Source organism: Lathamus discolor, chromosome 1 (genome assembly GCF_037157495.1).
Source record: "Lathamus discolor isolate bLatDis1 chromosome 1, bLatDis1.hap1, whole genome shotgun sequence".
NCBI classification, from domain to species: Eukaryota; Metazoa; Chordata; class Aves; order Psittaciformes; family Psittacidae; genus Lathamus; species Lathamus discolor.
The window spans coordinates 130,633,077-130,656,785 of record NC_088884.1 but is presented as its reverse complement, the minus strand read 5'-3'; the positions used below and the strand labels follow the sequence as shown (position 1 = coordinate 130,656,785).

Here is a 23,709-nt window from a genome sequence, read left to right as displayed (position 1 = left end):
CCCCGCCGCGCTCCTCCCCACCGCCCGCCCCTTTCCCCGCCCGCCGCCGCTTTGGCGCCGAGCTACGAACGAGAGCGGGTCTGCAGCGAGATGAGCGGTTCTCAGCCCAGCTGCCACGTTAACGGGTACGCTGCCCGGGCCCGGCCCCGGCCCGCCCGAGGGCTCCCCTCCTCCTGCGGAGGCGGCGCTGGCGCGGAGGGGCCGCGGGTGCGGGGTGGCCGCTGAGTGATACCGGTTCCAAGCTCTGCCTGCCCGTCAGCCGGCGGTGCCCCCCTCTGCTAGCGCCGTGCTCCCGCAGCACCCCGACTGACCAACTTTCATCCCTCCATCAGCCAGGCCGCTCCCGCCGAAGAGTGTAATTCGGGCGGCGGCGGGCACGCGGTGCGGCCTGGGCCACGCGGTCGGCTCCGGCTCCGTGAGGGCTTAGAGCGCCGCGGTCGCCGTGCGGTTGCTTTCGGGAAGCTTGTCCCCCGGGGCAGGGAGCAGGCAGCCGGGCGCTTACCCGCGCCCTGGGGCGGCTGCCTTGGAGGTCGGGCTCCGCGGTGCTGAGGGGGTCCAACGGCGCCGGCAGTGAGGAGGGAGGGATGCGCCACATCCCGCAGGGAGGCGTTTCTTGGGGCCTCCGAAGGCCCTGTCGTGAGGGTATGGCCTCTTTTATTTGGGTATGGCAGTCACTGGGGTAGGATAAAGAGCAGGTAGGTTATCTTGAATTCATTATTTCCTGAAAGGGAGGCTGGCGTGAGCAATATGTAATTAAATAAAGAAGTGATGCTGTGAGAGTGAAATGCATTCAGTGAAGGGAAAATATTCCTGTACTGCTCAACCGACGTTCAGTATTTCTACAGACTGTACAGGTGTGGTGGGTTATCTTGCAGGAAAAATTGGAATATTGTTAATTTTCAGTGCACGGAGTGTTGCTTTCCTGTGAGAAAGGCTGATTTTTCTCTCCATCTCTCTCAAAAACTTATCTCCCAGTAAGGAACAGATAATGACTGTATCTCAGTACCTATGTAAGGGGAAAGATGGCAAGCCTCACGTAAAGGAAACTCCACATTTATTTGACATAATAGCGATCATAAAATTGTGAGACTTAAAGAAGTAGCTGGTATTGAAAGTCATCAAGAACACATATCCCATTTGGCTTTGGGGAACAAGAGCATTGCTGAAGATGTTTAATTTTTATTTTTAATGCACACTTTACCTTAAATTCTGTTACTTAAGTAAAAAATATTGATAGCTGCTCTTACATAGTATAGTGAGGAAAAAACCCTACTACAGTACAGTTGGAACATAATTCTAACGACATAACAGAGATAAAGCAGAGGGGGAGAGGTGGGAAAAGGGGAAAATGTCTTATAGTCACCAGCTCTCCAGTTGTACTATGTAGTGTAGCTGGCCATTGTAATTGTGGCTTGAAAAGATTTGAGGTGATGTACTCTGCTTTAACAACTAAAATTTTCATTAAGATAGGTTGTTTTTTTTTTTTTTTGTGGTTTTTTGTTTGTTTGGGTTTTTTTTGGTTGTTTGTTTTTGGTTTTTTTTGGAGTAGCTGAATGAAATTCCTGTTTCAGATGTTGTTACACCTTATTTGAACCCTAGCTGGGTGAAAAAGGACTGAAAAGGGAGGCACTGTCCTGTAACTGCAGAATCTTTTCCTCTGTTTTCCTTTGAGATACTGTTTACACAGACTTTTCTACAGACTATTAACCACTCTCAAATTTCAAGATTCTTTTTTTTCCCTTGAGCAGTGTTATCTTCATGGCTTTCAGTTACCATTTGTATTCTTACAATAAGTTCTTACAAGTTATCGCAAGGATAAGTCTTAATTGCTTATTTTACAGCTAGCTGTAATTTCTAGAGTATCTTTCATTCATGCAATTCTAGAACTTAAAGATGAGCATAAGGAGGATGATCAGCTGTCCCAGATCCATAAACTTAATTTTCCTGTGTGTGCTTGACTGCTAGCCAAGGTCTTGGCTTCTGCTCAATCAGAAATTAAATGGTTTATACCCATTTCACACTCTTGCATTCCTGTGCACTGAGTTGAGGGAATTACTTCGCCAGACATGGTGATGTTAAGTAGAAGTAATTGAGTAAGTGGGGTTTTTTATGTTCTCTTTGATGTAAGCCTTCCACTTGTTTTTCAGATATGCGCCCCTCCATGATACTCAGAGGGAGCCTCCACTTACACACAGTTCTGTATTTATGAGAAAAGTAAATAGTAGCTTTTGGTGTGTTTTCAATGAATAGGGTTGCTAGGGAATAATTTAATAAAAGGAGATCTCATGATCTCTTAGTTCAGTGTCTTTCTGGAACCCTTTGCCCAGAATGTTTATTTAATGTGGTTCTGCATTGTGTGTTGTGTGCATCTCCAAAGATATCGTTGTGAGTGAATGTCACGTAGTTGGGAATGTATGATAAAGTCTGATGGTGTTTTGGATTTTGTAAGTCTGCTTTTGCGAAATACGTATTTTAAATAATCACTTAAATTAGCTGAAGCACTTTCTAGGCATTCCAGTTAACCTGTCAAAGTTAACCTGTCAATGTTCAATTTGGCATGGAGAAGTGTGAGGGCATCTTTGTTTTCTTCTTTCTGCTGTAACCTTCTTCTCCCAGTACTTTTTTCTTAAATAGCATACAGGCCCAACCCTTTAGTTACAATGATTCAAGACACTTTGGGCACTCTGGTTCAGATACCTGATCTATGTGTTTCCTTAGACAAGTGACAGTGTGGGCACTATTTACAATATCAAAATGTGAACTAGGTGTGCTGGTTACACCAAGAGTGTGTGCTTTTCCCTCCTTAGGTTAAGAAGATTGCCTTAAATATGATCCTCATTCATTTCCAAGAACAAGCCAAAATGGCTAACTTGCAATGTGCCATATATGAACTATTCAAAACTAGTAAATAGCACCCTGTAGGTTTCTGAAGTACAATTTTATCATGTGCTGGCATTGTCTTCACTCAAGTAGTATACCCTCTTTATGATAAGCTAACTGTAAGCTTCTAACATATGGGTTTGGTTATAAAAATAATAATTAACAAAATACTTCTGATGTTTGTCTTCTGAAACTGCTGGAGCTAGTGTTGCTGTAAGATGTCTTACTGCTTGTGGTTATTTATGATGAATTTTTCTGTGTCACTGTACATCGCTAGAAGGGTAGGTATCTCAGTCTTCAGCTATAGTCCTTGGTAAGTGGAGCCTAAGAAGAAAAGTACTGTGCCCCAAGGTTTCCATAATCTCAAGAGGGACGTAGCAGCGGACTGTCACAATGGCCTCAGATTTTTGCTAGTAAGTGTTGTAATGAGAGGCAAACTCATGGCAATAACTGTACAGGCAGAAACAAATGACTGCACACAAAGGTACCAAGTAGAAATCCAGCAAGCACTTGTTGTAGGCAGAAGTACAAAATATCTTAGATTAGAGGCTTGCAGTTAACGCAGTCATCATAAAAAGATTGTTGTTTGGGTGAAAATAATGCTAGTATATGATACTCCTGAATCTCAGAAATACAGAAGGTGTTATCTGTCAAGGATAAATTGCTCTGTCTTTGAATAGCTCAGTGCTCTGAATAGCTCAGCCTCATACCTAAAACTGAAATTTGCAACCTTGCTTGGGTGGCTTTCCCCTGAAAGGAAATAACGCATGCATAAGTCCCTGGAAAGCACATAATGCTGGTGGTTTTACTGCTAAAATATCAGTGAATGTGCAGTCATCTTAGCCAGATTGTGATCCTGATTACTTTAAACTTGTACATTAAAAGAATACAATTTGTAATAGCTCCAGCTATGTGTTCTTTGCTGATGGCTGGGTTCTTTTCCATATAGTTTCAGCAATGAAGCATCCTGCAAAAAACGAGAAGATTATTTGGAGTGGCCTGAATATTTTATGGCAGTAGCTTTTTTGTCAGCACAAAGAAGCAAGGATCCAAGTTCTCAGGTAAGAAGGCAATGTATGAGAATAACATAACCTAATCTATATTGTACGTTACATCAGATGCACATGTAGCACTTTCAGGAATTTCTTATTCTATTCTATGATTATTGGAAGTTATTTCAGTGTATAGCTGTTCATTTTTTAACATGGTCAGCACCTTTTGTTACAGAAGTTCTCTTACTGGGCCTGACCTCGTGTATAATTCTGTTGCACATTTGCAGCTTGGAGTTTCGTAAATCTTTTCATCTGAAGGTTAAAATAGCATGCATTTTCTCCCTTTTCCAGTAGTTACTGTTAGTGGAGGATAAAACTACTGAAAGTTTTAGATTGTAGTTTTTCAAGACACAGCATTTTACAAGTTCCTTTCCTTCACCTGTAAGACTATAAAAACCCCTTTTTGTTTGTTCTTTTGTTGACTGGAGTTTCTGCCTACTTTGATTCCTTCCTCAGGTTGCCCTGCCTCCTCTGCTTCACTCTCTGTTCCAATTCTTTGCTTCTTTCATGTGCTGTATGCTGTTGAATACTGGTTTAAGGTGATCGCTACATCTGCTGAAACATGCTGTTCAGCAGAACCCAGTCATCCTGTAAGTCTTCCTTTGTGTGAAGAAATTCAGGAAGCAAATTCCAGAAAAGCCGTGGAGTAAAATGCATGTTAACAGTCTGTTCCATTACTCTCTGGCTTCTATATGTTATTGCCCTTAGTTCTTTGGAAGTTACTCACTTAGGGCTAAGTTTTTGTTACCCAAGAGCTGGTTGATAAACACATTGTGTGAGTTAAAATCAGTAATATTGCCATTTTAATAAATCTGCAATATGGGCAGAAAATATAAAACAGGATACTTTGTCATCCTATAAGAAAGGTCCCTGTGCAGACTTGAATAGAAGAAAGGGTGGGAGTTAAAAGGTCTGGTATTTTGGTGCACACTGGTGTAAATAAGCCAGAAAGGTTTGTGAGCCTATCTCTTCCTAGGTCAACAGTGCTTCATTTTTGTTCCATCTTTGATATGTTTTGTTTAGCTGCTGCTGCTGCTCATACTGCTTCTGGAAAAGCTATTCTGGGGAGCTGAACTGACAGAAAACTTGTATTTAGTAGGGTTAATTAAGTGCTAGTTCTGCTAGGTTTGCTTCACAGTTCCATAAGGAACAGTTCTGGCAGGCTGGGATGGGAGCTGCATGACAAGAGGGGCAGCAGGGTTGCATCTGCCCTGATTTATTTTGAAGCTCCACCAGTTAGGTACAATTGTAGCTTTGCTATGATTCTATGGTGTGACTTAATATAAAATGAAGCTTGTGTCTCTTAAATGGAAATTGTAGGACTGACTTTTCAGGTCTCATCTTTCTTGTTGATACATTTTTTTGCATGCTGTCGGTACTGTAGCATAAATCTGATTTTATTTAGGTTGGTGCCTGCATTGTAAATTCAGAAAACAAGATTGTTGGAATTGGATATAATGGGATGCCTAATGGCTGCAGCGATGATGTACTACCCTGGACAAGAACAGCAGCGCACAGGCTAGACACAAAATATCCTTATGGTAAGTCTTCTTGTGGTTGACAGGTTAGGCTTGTGATGTCTGTAAGTTCAGCTGTTAAAATACAGATCAGTTTGTCTTCCACTTACATGATTTTTTAAAATGTGCACATATGTGGTACCTCAGGATAAAAGTCACAGCTCTGCAAGTGAATGAAATGGTCCGTCTGAAGGACTGACTTCCTGGTGAAGTATGTTCATAAATGAATAGCTATTTTGGATTGTGTAGTGAAAGCTTGCAACTATAAAGCAGCACATTAGCACCCACTTGCTTGTGTGTGCAGATGATTGCTGCTTCTGTGTGTTCATCTCCACATTAATTACAGAGCTTATGTATATGCAAAACAAATAATTGGGTCTAAAATACAGGTACTAAAATTTTAAACTGCAGTTGTTGTGAGAAATTCCAGTGTTCAGGTATTGATGACATAGGCAATTCATACTATGGAGGAGCTGAATTTTGTCTTGAAGTATGTGATTGCATTCTACCATTCCATGCCATTTTTTGCCTAGTCTGGTGTGCAGTGATTTACTCTGCTGTGGGTGAGGTGACTTCCATTGTTAATTTCGGCCTCTGGTTTCATTCACATACACTAAATGGACAAAAATAAAGAGCAAAGATGTTTTCATGGTAATTGTGGCTGCCTGCTGCTTTGCATCCTGTCTTTTTCTTTGCAGCAGGTATAGTTCAGCCTTCCAAAAAGGTCCTCTGAGAATCTTGGTGCACCTACCAACAGGGCTTCACAGTTACTCCTCTGGGCCAGGCATGGTTTCCAGGAACCAAGGAGATGAGTTGCTGGGCTGCCTCAGGCTTTATGTCATGAGTGCTCTCTGCTGGTTGTGGAAATTGAGTTGAGAGGTGACTTGTGGCCTGCAATATCTCAGGTTGGGGAGGAACTTTGTTAGGACTGAAGTGCATGTTCTCCTAAATGCCTCCTCTTCATTGTTCTGCTGCCACACCAGCTCCTGTTGCACCTCTATGGAGGGAGACTAATGCTGCAGAAGCCTTGGGCACAGGAAAAATGGGTATTAGGAGCCTCTTCATGCTGTGCTGCATCTCAGCCTGTCCCGGGCTCAGGAATGGCTGGGGGAATAGTCACAAAACTGAACAAAAGCCCTGAGAAATTTTCCCTTCTCCCTGCATGTGTGTGGGGAAATGAGAACCAGAGTGCAGCTTTTGCAAAAAGATACTGACTCTTTTCCAGTGTACAGTATTTATCTCTGGCTATTAATTCTGTTTTTCATTTGTAACTTCTAACACTTGGTCTGATGCAGAGATTAGAATTGCATGAGTTTTGATGTTCCCTGTGTTCACCCAGATCTCACTCTAAAAACTGGCATTACATTTTCTGGTTTCCCATAGTATTGAAGTGAAAGATGATATGCAGTGGCCAAGCACCTAATTTATCAGTTTCATACTTGAGTTCTTAAAACCCTGGTATTTTGTCCTTGTTCACTTTACCAATTTATTATACAACCTCTAATGCTGACTCTTAAGCTTGAGACAGTTTCATATTCTTTTTCATAAGAGATGTATTCCTGACACTAGTGCCAGCTCCTGCTAAATTTTAAAAGTGCTCTAGAGCACAGAAGCGCTGGTTTTACATGAAATGACAGTACCATAATGGTACAACTGGTGTGACTGCTCTTTACTTACAGGGTGAGGAAAAATATGTTAGCCCATTGATTAAGCATAAAGTACAGAAAAGAGAATATTGATTTTGGTTGAATCTTTATGCTGCTGTAAGGTCTCAGTTCTGCACTAACAGTGTGGGTCTCTGGGAGCTGAGGAAGTTCCAGGCACTCAAATCTAAGTTGTATGAATTTGTGAAGAATCTTTGTATAAGATGACCTGAGACAATGATGGTGATGTTGTTGTTAATTATGATACAAAAAGATGTGGAGTAAAGTAAAAATCTTCAATATGTGAAGTTTAAAAAAACACACTAACCAATCTAACACGTTGGAAGATGAGTTTGTTTCTAGGAGTTGGTCTAACTACTGCTCTTCCCCCTCAAGAAGCCTCCTCAAGCCTTCACCTCATTAAAAAAATCACAACTTTGTAACATAAAGTGTCTGCTGTGATGAATAAACAACCTATTTTGTAATTCACAGATCATTTAAACTCTAGCAGTTTCTTATTAGTCTCGATAGCACAGTTGACAGACCAGACAAGTATATGTAAAAAAAAATATCTTCTACTTAAAAAAAATCTGGTAGATGCAGGAGACACATAAAATTGCTGCTAAAATCTCATTAAACTGTCATGTTTTCCTTTCTGCTTTTGCTAATCAGCACAACATTTGTGTAAATTGAACTTTTTATCCTTGCTTTTTCCTGACTAGCTTGATCAGAGATGGTACAATCTTCCTGTGTGCTCCATCAGCTTGTGCGAATGCTGCTCCTTCATCACTGGAGCTGCAGTGTACCTTATTAGGTGAAGCTGATGGTAATTGTGCATGTACCACCACATAACTTGGAAGATGTCTTCAGCAGGTACTTCATGCATCTGCAGTGCTACGGAAAAGGGCTGGGGGTGGATCTGAATGCTGACCTCCTGGTTTTAAGTGCTTTTGTAGGTTAGACATAAGCATTAGTCACTTCCCATCTCTTTCAGACCACTCTGACTAGCTTTCTTCAGAACAAAGGCTGAGTATTGTTCCGTGAATGGCTCACTCAAAGGCTGCTCCAGAGGGCATGGTGGAAAAAAGGCTGGAAGAAAACTGTCATCCTGTATAGGCCTGTAATGCAAAGCCTGTTGAGATGGTTCTCCCTCCCTCAGGCCATACTGGGGGCTATGCCAAGCATACTCTTGTTTCCTGCTGTGAAAATACCACTCTGGTGGGCTGCAAAAAAGTCATCTCACTTCTTTATGCACTTTGAAGTGAGACACACAAAATAAGTATGTGGTGCAGTGGGACTCATGAGATGTGGAGCCTTGAGGAAACCCAGGGCTAAGTGCTATGTAATGCTGATGGAGCCTGAGTAAGATGAACACAAGCCAGTCTACACCAGTTGGCCTCAGGGCCAAGGGTCAGTCCCTGGCCCTGTCTGTGTTTAGCAGCATAGATATAGCAGGAGATTGGACCCAGAGGCTGTCTTTGCAGAAGTGTGTTAGATGATCCTATAAGAAATTTATTGAGCTCCAGCAGAACAGATGGATGCATTGACCCTACAGCTCTGATCAGTTTCACTGTTTCATAGCTAGAAAACTTCCCATTTCCACCCTAAATTTATTTGTGGTTAGTTCTTACATTCCTGTGTGTGCCATCATTGTTCTTTTAACTTTTCTTATTCACTGCTGTTAACCCTTTGTCCTTCTTCCCTTCCCCTGTGCACTTATTGATAACAATAACTTTTTTAACTTTTGTCATATGGCTAAACAAGTTCTGTCACTCTTTTACTGTATCCTGAAACTTGTTTGCTTGAAATTCACCAGGGTCTCAGTTATCTGTGTCTGCTGCAATATACTGTACATATCTAACCTGCACCCTCAAGTGTGTGTTCTGTTCAGCGTAGGGAAAAGGTCATGCTTGATTAAAAAAAAATAATGTGCTTACCCACATCTAAATGTAGCCTGAGCTGCTACTGAAAGAAAGCATCAAAATGTGCTAGGTAATGCTCACTTTACCTCAAAGGATACAAATGCTTGCAAGCATTTGGCTATTACAGGAATCACCTGTATTGATACAATGCATTCCTTCAGAGAGTCTTGAAGCAGATTAGAGCTTTTTTCCATGTAGTTGTAGTTGAACATAGTGTTCAACTGTGTATAATTGAACAGTTTAGTGGTATAACCTTGTGATGTCAGAAAGCACTGGCTGTTTTGCAGAATGCCATTTTTCACAGCACAAAATCGGACTTTCGTTGTTATGTTGGAACTGGATGTTTAAAGGCTGCCAGTCGGTGACAGGAGCAGGGATGTTTCTGTGCACATGGGAGAAACGGAAGGCCAGGTTTGAATACCCACTTTACTAAGATGTTATTAAGCAGCTCTTCTGGAAGAGCTGCTTCTTCTGTTCAATATTGTATGCAGAAGCTTCTTAATAATTAGACAAAATTCTGTCTTTCTGAGTCAAAAGCAAGTGCCCTCTGTTTCTGTTAGATGAATCAAGGATTTGATGATGCTCAATTTCCTCTCACTAATCATTTAAAATACTACATTTTTCTCCTATTAATGTGAGCTTCCCAGTAATGCTAGTTGCTGTGCTCCTGTTATGCCCTCTGTCTCCACTGTAATCTAAGGACATCCATTTGACAGCCAGTCTCTAATTAAGAGAGTTTTAAATTAAAATGACTGGCAAATTTAGAAACCTCTGAGCAATAGAGAAAATAATGACTAAATATGCTTACAAATATTTATACAGGTTCAGATATGATAAAATATGTGCTATGATAAAATATGTGCTATGGTAAAAAGTGTGCTCTAATTGAACAGTACCTGCTGTGTAAATGAAACAAACTGTTATCAACATTTCCTGTGTTAGGATTATGAGCTTTTCGTCAATGTTTTAGAGAAATGAACACTAAGATACTCAGGCAAATGTTACTTGTTGTAGAAGCTGTTATTTTGACAGCACAAAACTTGATAAGGTACTATGAAGAAGTGTGATGCTCTCTTTCCAACTGGCAGTGCAAAGTTGAGGCTTCAGCTGGAAAGGGGATCTATAGGAGACAGTCTCCATGTACAGCCACACACTCTGTTGACCTGCATGAATTTCTGGCCATTTCTGGTCTCATACATCTCCACAAAGTTTGGAGATTTGGAAACATAAAGAAACACAAATGCCTCTGTGCTCTGCTGAGAGTTAAACAAACTTGGAGCAGGATGGGAGGAACTGGGAAATGGGCTGAATTAACCAATGCTTCTCAGCTTTTGAGAGCAGCTTCTCTGGTTTGCCACCAGCAGATTTTGTGATGATCTTAAATGGGCTGAGTGGTTCCATCTTCACTTCCTAGTTCTTTTTCATGGAAGAAAGACATGAAAGCCAGGCTCCAGTAAAATCTGGAGGTATTATTCTTGCCTCCTTGCCTTAACCACAGCAACTGCTCTTTCTCCAGTACACAGAGTGAGAAAGAGATGCAGGAATGGCTGGGGGTAGTGTCAGCCCAGCATCAGTGTCCTGCCTTCCCCTAATGCAGGGGCCAGCAACTATCCCTATACTTTCACAAAGGCTGAAAAATACCAGTGTTATTCTATAAATTTCAGATTCATCAACCACTTCCCCCAGTGGTTGTCACTGAAAACCTTGTTCCTTTAAGTAATATTTTGGTTCCTTCCATGATCCTTGTGAAGTCCAGCAGCAGAGGTCGGTGGAGCTTGGGCAAAGGTGAGATGGACAACTGATGAACACAAAAAGGTGAAGATCTTGCCAAGAAGAAGTGGCCCAAGTTATAGAACTCCTGTGTCCACTTCTGTGCAGGGTTTATGTTGAAGAACGCTGTGCTGTTACCATATATTAGTATCTGGAACATGTACCACTGTCAAATTGGTTAACATGGCAGTATAAAAACTTATGTTAATAAATAAGTCAAAACTTGCTGCATGATAGTCTGTATGCATTGAAATGTATCATGTTCAAATATAACACTGTCTTTAGTGCGTAATTTCTCAAAAAATCTAGTCTGGCTTAGTAATTAATCAAATCATTAAAGTCACTCCCTCCCAGCCCTTCCTTTAATTGCTTCTTAAAAGGTGACATGTTACAGTGATCCCTACTCTAATTTCTTCATCAAGCATGTAAGCTTTAAAACAGAAAGAAATACTTTGGCTAGTCTGTGGTACTTAGAAATTCACTAGTCAGAATACTCTTAGTAGGTGGGAAGAGTACTTCTGACTGCAGCCCACTAAGAGCATGTTCCATTAATAGGGTAAGTAAGGGTCTCGTATTTACAGGTTGGCTTAAGGGTGGCTACTACCTCATATATGCAACACAAAGCGGTATGCAGTGAGAAAAGATAGAAACCCTAGCAATTAATGCTACTAGTAATGAAGCAGTCATTCCTCTGCTGCCTTTCCTCCTCCCCACCTCCTGCCTTGTGACTATACTAGCAGGTGGTGGGAGTAACAGAGCAAACACTTAACTTCTTGTTGCATGGTTATTTCTTCAGCTAATGAAGTCTTTTGAGAATACTTTTTAAGATGCTTTTCCAGAATGGAAACCAGTGTTGCAGACTTAATATTATGTTGTTTATATGTGAATACAGTTAAAAAAACCACCCCCAAAACCAAACCAAAACCCCACCAAACAAGCAAAAAAACAACACTCCCCCACCCCCTGAAACACTGCACTCCCCAAAGGGTATTGTAAAAATTCTTAGTTTTACTAGTCTGTTTAAATATATAGTTTCCAGAGTTCTGAATATTTTGCACCTGTGAAAGGTTATTTTAAGTTAGCTTCTTACTGTCTGAGAACAGTATGTAACTACGAGTAGAAGCTCTTAACAGGTTAGAAAACTTCTAATGTCCCAAATGTGAACTAACTTTAACAAGAGGGATTTTTGGACTCCTGGATTTGTTTTCTGTCTCTCACTAATCCTCTGTACAAAGCATAGTAGGTCTCTAAGAAAAATCTGAGTATAATAGACTATCTTACCTATAAATCACTTAGCAGTCAATGCCTGTCTTCCACAGAGGGGGGGAATATGAGGAAGGAGGGGATGAAGAGTGGTAGGACAAAGCCTAAAAATATTTGTATGATGCCTATACCTTCTTACGGACCATCTAGCATAACAGGGGTCAGTAGCAGATGTCCAGTGAAAAGTGTAAAGCAAAGACATGTAATAATCTTCCAAGTTCTAATAACTAAGCCAAAATGGGTTTGTATTTAATAACCCAGTAGACTGAAAAAAAAAAAATACTGGGGGAAAAAAGATGACTTCTGGAATCAATGCAAACTTTGTGTCCTGTATTACTTTCTGCAGTGAATGCAGTAAGAAATACTTTATTAGGCTACTGTGTGCATGAAAAACCTGCCTCCTTTTGTTTCTGAAACAAAAGCATGCTGGGTTTGTTGGAGACCCCACTACTTTTTGTCTCAGAATGATTCTTCCTTATTACTGCCTCTGTGTCGTCTTTCCACATTGGAGATTCAAATTGCTCTTAACTTCAGATTGTGTTAAAATGGTCACAAGGCAAAATTTCTTTTCTCCCTCCAGCTGATTATCTTCTGTAAGTTATTTTTGGCCTAAATTTGCTTTTGCTTGGGAAGAGATTTGTTATGGAAAGCTCGTAGATGCCTGCCAAAAGAGTCTTTCTTTCTCATCCATGCAGGAAGGAAACTTGTTGCAGTACTAATAATGAAACTTCCTGGGTTAATGGCTGAAGATTTCTGAGTTTTAGTGAAGGAGAAATATTTACTGAAGGAATTAGTGTTTGGTTGTGGGTTGTTGTTTTATTTTAGTTCTGTGAGCCTTGAAAACATTCCCTCATCCTTCTTTCTGGAGGCCTTCCATATTTTAGACTGCTGCCTAGAACATAATATATTGCTCATAGAAACGTAAAAGTGATGTTTCTGTCCTGTTGACACAACCTAATTCGAGCCGCAGAAATAATGACACTTTTTCACTCAATCCTCTGTAACCCCAGAAAAAAAAATTCTCTGCCTATTTATTTTGAAGGCTACATAAGGCGAGTGCAGCTCATGAGTATCCTTGGAGTTAAACGTATCTTCTGTATTATTTAAAATGTATAAGTTCATATAATTCTGTATCTTGTACACTTAATGGCATGTTTAAAATACAGTGTGATCCAGTTATAGTTGTAACAGAAACGGTAATAGTGATAGAAACCTTAATGTCCTGGTGCTGCTTTTTTGTGTGTTTCTGGGTTGGGTTTGTTTTGTTTTGTTAATTTCACATGTTTTATGTTAATTTTTGGCTTCATTGGTTGTTAGAAGGTATGGGGACAGCGTGGTTATTGAGGTGCCAGGGACTGCTTATAGAAGCCCATGATGATCTTTAGCAAGTGTTTGTTCCTTTGTTATTTGTCTACATGGGAAAGCTTGTGTGCTGTAAGTTAGGCTATAAATTTGTAGTGCATTAGCTGTTACATAGCAAATTCCATGTAGACGTTTAGCGCATACAAAAAACATTAGCATTCAGCAAGGATTCCTGTGTGTTGAAGGTTCTGCGCTCAGTTATTCTTCGCATGGTGAGGTCATTCACACAGAGGTCAGTATATAGTAGCAAGTATACTGTGAACTTATGCTGTGAAACTTTGCCTGGTTTAATTTTTGTATGTACGCAAGGGAGAGGAAAACTACTTTGGTTTGGTTTGGGTTTTTTAACCCATTCATCAAAATAAGCAGTGTAAAAACTCTTCATGTCTGCATATGCACGTCTCTAGATGAGCTCAAGCCCACACCTCAATTCAGCACCTGTTCGTTCATGAAGTAAGTCAGGGCAGCAGGCAGTTTCTTGGTAGGTAGGTGTATAAATTCCTCACCTTACCATCATTCCTAAGTGAAAACAGGAAGTTCTCACTGAGATCCTGATCTTTTTTTCAGAGGTTCATGGGGATGACACAGGAACTCCACTGTTCCCACCTGTGTTGGTAACATATTAGATAATCTGCTGATGTGTAAAGTATAAAAACTTAAACCCTAAGGTGCGATCTGTCCGGAAAGAGCTATTGTGTTATGGTGGAATAAGGCAGGGTAGTCTTTTGCTACCTGCTATCTCAAATCCACGGAGAAATAGAGGACTTTATTTTCCTGCTTGGGAAGTCTGGCACCTTTTAATGAGCAGTAGACTCACTTTAATATTAAAGCTGGGACATTTTTATGGTTGAGTGTGTCTTGTGTATTCTTGGGGTGAGAGAATCATACAGCAGTGCTGAGCCGTTCTGAGACCCAGAGGACAGAGCTGCTCAGTTTTACTTTGTGATTCTCCTGCCTTTGAGAGTGCACAGTGTGCTCTTATAACCATAAGACTGTTCCTATCTGTGCATGTAAACACATAAATGAGCTGTTTTATACTGGCAATTAGATACTCCAGAGAGTTGTGAAGCTGTGAGATATTGCTTCACTTAGGGTGGCTGCAGCTACTTGGCCCACAGCCTAGGGCTTTGTTGCCTGCAATAGGTGTTAGCAAATGGCAATGCTAATGCGCTTAATGATATCATTACTAATCGGCAGCCTGGTCAGAACAATTGACCTTCATTGATCTTGGTATTTCTGCTTTTATTTCTTCCTCTGCCCTTTATGACAAGCTGTGCAAGCTGTTTGCCTTTGAAAGTATATAAGCAGTTGTATTGTAACACTTTAATTTTAGTTTGATTTGTTATAATGAACGGTAATATGATTTTTGTTTGTTTGTTTTTGTTTTTTTTTTGTTTTAATGAATCAGTGTGCCATGCCGAATTGAATGCCATCATGAACAAAAACTCAGCTGATGTGAAAGGCTGCAGCATGTATGTTGCCTTATTTCCATGTAATGAATGTGCAAAACTCATCATCCAGGCAGGTAAGGAGTAGTGCCAGCTTGATTTGTTAGGGTTGCAGTGCTGCCTGCACATTGGTATCTTATCATGGATGTATTTGATGTTAAATTGCTGCTGTTAGTTCTAAATTAATTGCACTGTCAACTTGGTAAGATGCTACTTGTGGGGTTTTTTTGCATCTGAATGGTGCCAAATTTTTCCAGTGCTAATTGCATCTTCTGTGATTCTAAGCGTGCTTCTAATTTAGGTTTGTAACTTCTTAGACCAGGAGCTGCCAAAGAACAACACAGGCTTTGCATATAATTACTGTCAATTTTACTGTGCTCTGACACATTGAATAGAGTAGGGCAGAAAGAAATAAACTTCTGCATGACAAAAGGTCTGTTGGGAGTATATACATGAAATTTTAATTTGAGTGTGATGCATGGTAGATATTTGAAGATTTTAAAATATCTTTGCTCATAAATGTCATAAGACTTCTATGATCCTACTTTAATTATGTCTTTCATTACAGTTGTTATAAATCTGTGCCACTGCAGCAAGTATGCTGGCCTAAATGTGTCTCCTTTTTTTTCAGATTAGGCAGTATCTGCAGTAGGCTTCAGTTCCATAAGAATCTCTGTTTAAGGTAGCCTATATTTTGCTCATTGAGTAAAGTCTTGCAGTCCTGGAATGGATTGCTGTTCCGGTGAGTTTCTCTCACCAGAAATGGCCACAGGGATCTAGGAAGAAAGTAGCAAACAGAACACTTCTTTATTTTGGTCAGTAAGGTTTGAAATGAAGATAGGTGAAGGGGAAGAGACAACAGTATTTTGTATTTGTGTTACGTTTCTCTTATTTATAGAATCAAAATAAAATGGTCTTCCAATCACATTGGCTGCAAGTTCTGAATGTAGTAGTCATTCATCCTTATGGGCTTAGGTCAGCACTTAATTGCAACGTATGGATATTCAGATTGTCTGGTAAACACAGTAAGATGTTGATAGGCTTTGAAATGCGTGTGAATTCTCCTGTGTCCGCCTTTACACTTCTCCCCTGCCTAAGTAGTTTAGGCATAGATCATTCAACAATTTGAGATGGCATGCATTTCTGTGATTTGAACCTGGGATTGGGAGCTATTTATAAAAAAGAGAACAAAAAGAGAAAGGCATCAGTTTATAGCTCTGCATTCAGAAGGGGAATAGGATTAGGAGTTTAAATTCTTTGTGGGGAATTTTATCAGTATTAGAGAGGTAGATAATTTTTCAATTACTTTGCAAAAATGCTCAATTTCTAGTCTGTCTAGTGGTTTTCCTATGAGGTTTTCATTCTGGTTTCCTGAGTTAAACTCAAGGGAAAGCAGAGAAAAACATTTTCCAACATTTTTGAAAGAATTGTCTTCCAAAATAGCTCTACCTTACATAGCCTTGTTCTCAAGTACAAGTTACAGTATTTTGGGAAGTAGAGGTGTACCAAAGAGTTCTAGAGCATGTGGATGAATGCTGCCTCTTCTGATATTGTGCACCAGATATTACTCTATTTCTCTCTTTTTTTTTTTTTTTGTCAGTGCATTTCTAAGCTTTTTTCTATATGACCTTTTTAGGCATAAAGGAAGTTATTTTTATGTCTGACAAATATCATGACACTATGGAAATGACAGCTGCACGGCGGATGTTTGATTTAGCAGGTGTTATATACAGGTAAGAGACTCTTGGATTAACTTTATTCTGGAAAGGAAGAAAGTGGTGTGTGAAAGAGAACAACTTTAGAGCAAAAGTTTTCCTTTGCGTTGTGCAGGATTTTATTCTTTGGTAATATCTGTAGATGGCTTGCTGTCTATGCCTGCAAAAGATACTGGGTTGACAGACTTGCACCACTGTTTTTGCCTTCTGTATGGTTAAATTTCAGTTTCATAACATTTGTATGAGAAAATAGTCCATTTGGAATACTCATTTTCCTGCACTGCAAGTAAAATTGTAGTTGTGGTGATTACATTGTACTCAGGAGAGTCATTGCTGCTTTGAGAGGAGGTTAGATGAGATGGTCTCCTGAAGTCCTTTACAACCTGAATTATCCAGTGATCATACAAGTTGGACTGAAACGACCAGTTGATTTTTATTTTGGTTGTGGATTACTTGATCCTTTTTGAAACTTTAATATCTTTTTGTTGCAGTCAGTTTGGGAAGATGTCATTCCAGCCACCCATAATTAATTCTCAGTGCCAAGAGCTGTCCATTCTACTTTGGTCAGCTTTTCTTGTGAGCGAAGGGTAAAACTTGGAATATCTGCCTTAAAGTAATGGCAAACTGAAAAATGTTTGAAGAGTGGGGGTTGTAAAGACATTGACAGAGATACCTAAAGACAATCTGTTCAGCAGCTAGTTTGATGGCAAAAACATGCTGTGGGTGAGGCTAATTATACAGTGAGGAAGGCTTCGCAACTTGAAGAAGTTCTACAGTAGTAATATAAAGACTTGGAAAAATTTGCAAGCATAACAATTCTGACAGATAGAATTTGAGGATGAAAGGTGCCTACTGGGCTAAGAAATGTCCATGAAAAAACACAGCAGTACTTGAAATTTAGTTTTAGTCCTTCATTGTATTTCCTACCTAAGATTATTTTGACTAAAAAAGCATAAATCATTCTCTTGCAAATCAAATCTTGTAACTTCTCTAGGGTGAGAGTGTTTCTTGCATTTCAGATTGCTGTTCTGGACAAAGCATTTACAATGGTCAGCAGCATGTGCTTTTCTGTGTTGACTGTTATTCATTCTTGTATTGATTGTTAAGGATGTAGGTGGTACTTAATGAATCTCTTGAACTGAACTGCAGAGCTTAATTAGGCACTAAATCCACACTATTTGCATAATCCTTTGTTTACTGGTAGACTGGAAAATATATGCGTGGTCCCCAAATACCTTCTTTGCTAATTGCTGTAGCAGATGCTCTAATGATAATAAAAGGAAACATTCTGTGGCAGTATTAATTTTACAGTTCTAAAGTTACAATTTTTAAATGATTCCCTCTTAACTAGTTTGGTTTTTCCCCAGTATGATGCATAATGTGATATATTCCCTTAGCTCAAAAAACAATATACTGAGATGAAGTTTGAAAGTGTTCTTTGAAAACTTGGCAGGAAAAAAGTGATCAAAATATTATCAAAATATATTCCAAATATCTTTACTATATATGTATGTGTGTATATATATAGATTATATATATACATATATGTGTATATGTAATGCACATACAGTATAGTATTATGTTTTTGTAGATACATATGTGTAGCTGTATCTGTAAATATGTATTTAAAAATATTTGAAACATAAATCTATATGAACAAAAATCCCAGCCCTGGTAACATGATGCCACCACCTGCAGCTAAGTTGTTAAAAGTCCTTTGACTCCTAGGTAATTTGTGAACTCCAATAGCCAAAGAATATGCAGGCTAACCCACCCCATGTGTCTTTTTTGTCTTAGTCTTTCTTGTCCAGGTTTCTCTCAGTGTGGTGCACTATAATTGGCTCCCATAGAGATGAAAACTATGTGAATCCAAGGAGCCGTTTTTTTTGTTTCATTTAATTCCTTCAAAAATTTAGCTGGAACTAAAGCAAACAAAATGTTTTAACTACTCACTAATATCTGTATTTTTCTTTATTTTAGGGAATTCAAGCCAAAGTGTAACAAGATCATCATCAACTTTGATTCAATTAACAGCAGACCAAATCAAAAGCTTCTGTGAATTAAGTCTCATTAAGTCTGGAGAAGAGCGTGATTATCCTTTTCCAGAAAGCTGCTAATGCCTTTCATCTTGAAGTCACTTGCAACTTTTTAATGGCTTCTGTAGCTAAAGTAGACTTCTAAAAAATTCAAGGCATTAAATGTCCCCATCACTTCATATTGTCACGTGAAATCTACATCTATATAAATTTTTTTTAATGCCTTTATCAAAACTGCTTAAAGAGACTAGAGACATGTTGATGAGACAATATAATGTATGTAAAGAAAACTGTTCAGATTCTTGCTGTATGCATCACAACATGCTCTGATAGGCTGTCAGCATTGATTAAGACTCAGTTTAACAGTAGTACTTATTGTAACTGCTAGTACATTGGAATACAGTAATAACATGTTGATCTCTCTGTTGGATGTGGGGAGCTAAATACTTGATCCTAATAAAGCACAAAAAATGTTATCCATGCAAATACTAATCTTCCAACTAGCATAACACTAATGTTTAAAAGGTGATACAGCTTTAAGAGTGTGTGATATTCTGTATGTGTTATCCAACAAATTAAATCCTCATTTTTCGTTTAATTGCTGTCTAACACTGTCATACATGGGGAGGGATGAGAGAGGGAGTTCTGGGAATGATCCGTACTGGAGCAGCCTTCACAGGTGCTTTCAGGTCCATGTTTTCCCCTAGACTCCAGAACTGGAGGAAATTCAGGGAGTAAATTATTTGTCTTTGTATTGTTCGGGACTCTTACTTGGAGTTGGTTTTCCTGTGTAGAAGGAAATAATTTTATTGGTCTAAGATGTCCCTAGACAATCCCAACGTAGCTCAGTCTTAAAATCAACCTGTAAGGTAACTAAATAATTTTTTGTCCTTTGAGAGAAATTGGAGATAGTCAGCCCACATCCACATTCGTGCCAAAAGAGGTAATTATGGTGTTAGCTTGTTTCCCAGTGCTGGTGTAGTACCTTCATTTTCATAAATGCTGCCTAAAATAATATCCTTTTTAATTTTGTCTTGAGATCTGGGAATAGATTTGAGTTCCTTTTCTCTAATTTGATTCTTTTCAAATTAAATATTCCTAATGGCTTTGTTTGGATAACACTGGTGTTTGGGGTTTTTTCTCGTTTTGTTTTTTTATGGGGTTTTCTTGGGGAGAGGGTGGGCAGGTTGATTTTAAATGTGGCTATACTTCAGTGAGCTTTTATTTTCTCTAGAAAAGCTTTGTTTCATATTTTGGGACATTATGTAATTTGGCTTCATACCAATATTATTAAAGTCTTATTAAAATCCACTACATTGAAGTAGACTCATTATTATAATATGAAGCCATGTGCTTGGCTCCAGATTGCTGCTGTTTTTGCAATCATATGCAAAGCATATTTTGTGCATTGTGATATTACATAAAGTGAAGTGTTCATGAACCATTTGGCTACTAAAGGGAGCACCATAACATATTATGTGTCCATTTATAAAGTAATTTCTGACTTTCTCTTTTATCTTGCAACTGTTTTCCACCTCAAAGTCAGTCTGTGGCTTACTGCCAGAAGAAGAAATTTGCACATATGTGGAGGGGGAGGGTGAAACCTGAAAAATTACTTTCATAAATTGTCACTAAAACAGCTTATGTGCATCTTTTTCTTTGGCCTGAATTAATAAGTAGAAGCATTTTGAGTTCTACTGGTCTGACAATGGGGCAGAGGGCACAGAAGAAGCAGAATTATTGGGTTTGGCAACAACATTGCTGTTTTCTTCATAGATAATTGCTGATATAAGTTCAGACTTAAAAGATACATACATTGTGATTCTGGTTACTTCTAAGTACTTTTATGTCAAGCCTTGGATAATAGGAATGTATAATATGTATAAGAACTCAGGAGTTTTTTGAACCAATGTGCTGGTATTACTAGGAATGTACTACTTTTCCTAATGGCTTTTTTTGCCTCCCCCAGGACTTTCCTGTTTGCGTAACAGAAGAGTGCATTGGAGAATATGATAGGATTTGTGATTCCTCCGATCAGTTTTTGATCTGATAGAGCCACATATACAAGCTTTCCGAGCAATTGTCAGTTGACTCACACTAGTAATTGGGCTCTCTGACTCCCAAGGCAACTTTATGAAAAGGACAAAGCACATCCAAAGCTCTGGAGGTAAGATGTGCTTAGCTCAAGATTAATGTTTTAGAGCAAATCTTAAAGAAGGTTTGGCCCTTACTTCATGTGCATTCCCAAAAATGCTTCTGGCTTAACGTTCAGGAGGTAGTGCTTTAACTTCCAAATACAGAATAATTACTAGAGGAAACAAAGTAAATATAATAAACTGTGCTTATCTCCTGTAACTCCAGTTCAAGATTAACAGAGCTACTGGCCTGGAAGGACCTCTAGAGGGCATTTAGTCTTCCCCCTTGTTGAAAGGACTGTTGTCTTGGAAGTTACATCCAGTTGCTCAGGCCCTGTCTAGGTGAGTATGTCCAACAACAGCAATTCTGCAGCCTTTCTGGTCGTCCATTCCCATTCACTGACACACTCGCTGTGCCTTACTTGTTTCTTCAGTCAGAATTTGCAGTGCTACAGCTTATGTCTGTTGCCTCTCATCCTTCTGTCTGAAGTCTGCCTTCTCTATAGCCACCTGTCCTGGATTCAGCTATAGCAGTCTTTTTTCTCCTTAGTACCTGGTGCAGTGCTGTGGTTTTGACTTTCAGCCTGGGAACAGCGCTGATAACACCCATGTTTTTAGTTGCTGCTCAGTAATGTTTACTCTGACCAAGAACTCTGTGAGTCTCATGCTCTGCCAGGGAGGAGGGGAAGCCAGGAGGAAGCAGAGACACCTGACCCAAACTAGCCAAAGAGGTATTCCATACCACAGCACATCATGCCCGGGATGTAAACTGGGGGTAGTTACCCAAAAGGACTAGATCACTGCTCGGTTGGGCTGTATATTGGTTGGCGGGTGGTGCACGGTTGTATTCTCTTCCCTTGTTATTTCCTTTATCATTATTATCATTGGTGGTAGCAGTAGTGATTTGTGTTATACCTTAGTTACTGGACTGTTCTTAAACCTGTGGGAGTTCTTTTGATTCTCCTCCCCATCCCTCAGGGAGCAGGGAGGAGGGGAAGGGGGGATGTGAGACAGAGACTGCGTGGTTCTGATTTACGGCTGGGCTTAAACCACGACACCACCCATTAGGTAGCTGAAGTCAGCGGTTAGATTCCCCTCATCCTTAGCCTCCAAGCTGAATAAATGCTGTGCTCTCATCCTTTCTCAATGCATCATGTGCTCCATCCTCCCGCCATCTTAACGTACCCTAACTGTCTGATGTGTACTGGGGAGCCCAGAGATGACACTGCTTTAGATGTGATCTTACACAAACAGTAGAGGAGCACGAATATTCACTTCTGCTCACCTCCCAGATAGACACTTTCTAGTAGAGCCTGGTATGTGGATAGCCTTCTGTGTTGCAAGGGCACTTCATCTCTTGTTCACCTGGATTTGTGTCCTTTTCTTCCAAGTAACCTTCCATCCAGGGGAAACCCAGCCAGCAGGAGGCTGTTCTGTATCTGGTGCAGGACTTCAGCATGTTTCCATCAACCCATTCCTCCAGATATGTATATAGCTGGACTTTGAACCACTGACTCTTTGAGCCTGATGGCTCACTAATGTGAAACTTCACAGGCCCCATGGTGGCCAACAGCACCACTCCCATGGTGAAGAACCCCTCCAGCCTGATAACTGCAGGCTGAGGCTTTGTTAGGGATTGCTTAAAAAAAACAGCATAGGGAGCTGAAAGGAGACTCTGGGGAGCACTTTGGTAGTTACTTCAGGAGCATTAACTGGAGGAAGAAATCGCATTCAAATAAAATGCTGAGATTCCACCCAGCTCAATATAACTCTTAACAGTTAAATCTAAATCCTGCCACCATCTAGATATTCCTTCTAAGTATTATTTCATTCCCCTGTTGAAGAGCCCAAGGAACCAGCAATCTTATTTACATAAATTTCATTTAAGAAAGGGTGGTTTCACAGGCTGGCATACTGAATGAGAGAGTAATCTCCATCTTTGAAGCCCTGATCACTCACCAAGCATTTTATTGCTTTGTATATTAGCAATATTTTCACAAAGATAACAGAAAGTATGCTGTGACCAGTACAATTGTTCTGATTTCCAAAATAGCCTATGATAACGTTGGCAATAAAAACTCTTCTGGTGCATCACTCAGCCTGAAAGCCCTATGTATGTAACTGTAGAGGCTGCAGTAGTTCATCAGCTACTAAAGTGAATCTCGCAGGGATTTTATGCTGTTGAGAATGAGCAAAATAAACAAAAGTTCTGACTTGCCTCTCTTGGCCTTTCTCTCATGCAAGTGAGGTGGGACCAAGCACCTCACCTGATAGCCCTGAAGCGGCAATCACAGGGGGCTGAGTCTCACCCAGGGGCCTGGGATAAGTTTATGAGGTGTGGTTGGGGTTTTGGGAGTTGTTGAGTGGTGTGAGGCTCCTGAAAGGGCAGTAAGCAGTAATTCAACAGGGTTGTCTTGGGTTTCTGCTGCACTGGGGGCACTTGAGGGTGAAGTACAGAAGTGACTGCAGCTGAAAGGCTGTTTATTTGTGCTGTTTCTTCTCAGTTGTAGGTAAGAAAAGGATTTATATAATACAGGACTGAAAGTGTTCAGTGCTAACTCTCTTCAGTGGTGATGGCTCAAAGGGTTTGTACCATTAAAGTCTCTTTTAGCAGGTTTCTCTGTTTCTTCCCTTTAAAATCCAGGTTTAGCTAATGTAAAACTGTTTTGAGAATAGAGGGGTAAAACTTGTTTCAAGTGCTTAGTCTGCATCTGCTCTATGTTCCCAGCCTTGGAAACTACTGAAAGGCACATGGTGGAGAAGCATTGGAACAGGACTGACTGTCTAAGAAGCCCTATGTAAAAATCTTTAAATCCACATTCTATTCGTTTTACACTTCATTCACCTGTTTACTTTCTCTGGCTTGAAGGAAACGAAGGGGGAGAATAGAAAAGGATTTGTGAACTCTTTCTGCCTCTTAAGAAACCCAACGTCTTCCTGGCGTTTACAGCTCAGTTAAACAGCAG

General features: G+C 40.0%; 1 protein-coding gene across 3 annotated transcripts; it reads left to right on the top strand.

Annotated features, from left to right (window-relative positions):
• Nucleotides 1-41: 41 nt before the first annotated feature.
• On the top strand, nucleotides 42-19,727 carry DCTD (dCMP deaminase). 3 transcript variants are annotated; one of them, XM_065695180.1, is made up of 7 exons: nucleotides 79-125; nucleotides 729-854; nucleotides 3,830-3,941; nucleotides 5,338-5,473; nucleotides 14,818-14,934; nucleotides 16,494-16,590; nucleotides 18,553-19,727. In XM_065695180.1, the coding sequence occupies exons 3-7, from the start codon at nucleotides 3,891-3,893 to the stop codon at nucleotides 18,629-18,631; spliced, it is 480 nt and encodes a 159-aa protein (XP_065551252.1). In that variant the 5' UTR covers nucleotides 79-125; nucleotides 729-854; nucleotides 3,830-3,890; the 3' UTR covers nucleotides 18,632-19,727. The 3 variants fall into 3 exon arrangements, with proteins under 3 accessions (XP_065551237.1, XP_065551252.1, XP_065551245.1); XM_065695165.1 differs by lacking the exon at nucleotides 729-854 and having other exon boundaries at nucleotides 42-125; XM_065695173.1 differs by lacking the exons at nucleotides 79-125; nucleotides 729-854 and adding an exon at nucleotides 3,116-3,293.
• The last annotated feature ends 3,982 nt before the right edge of the window (nucleotides 19,728-23,709 follow it).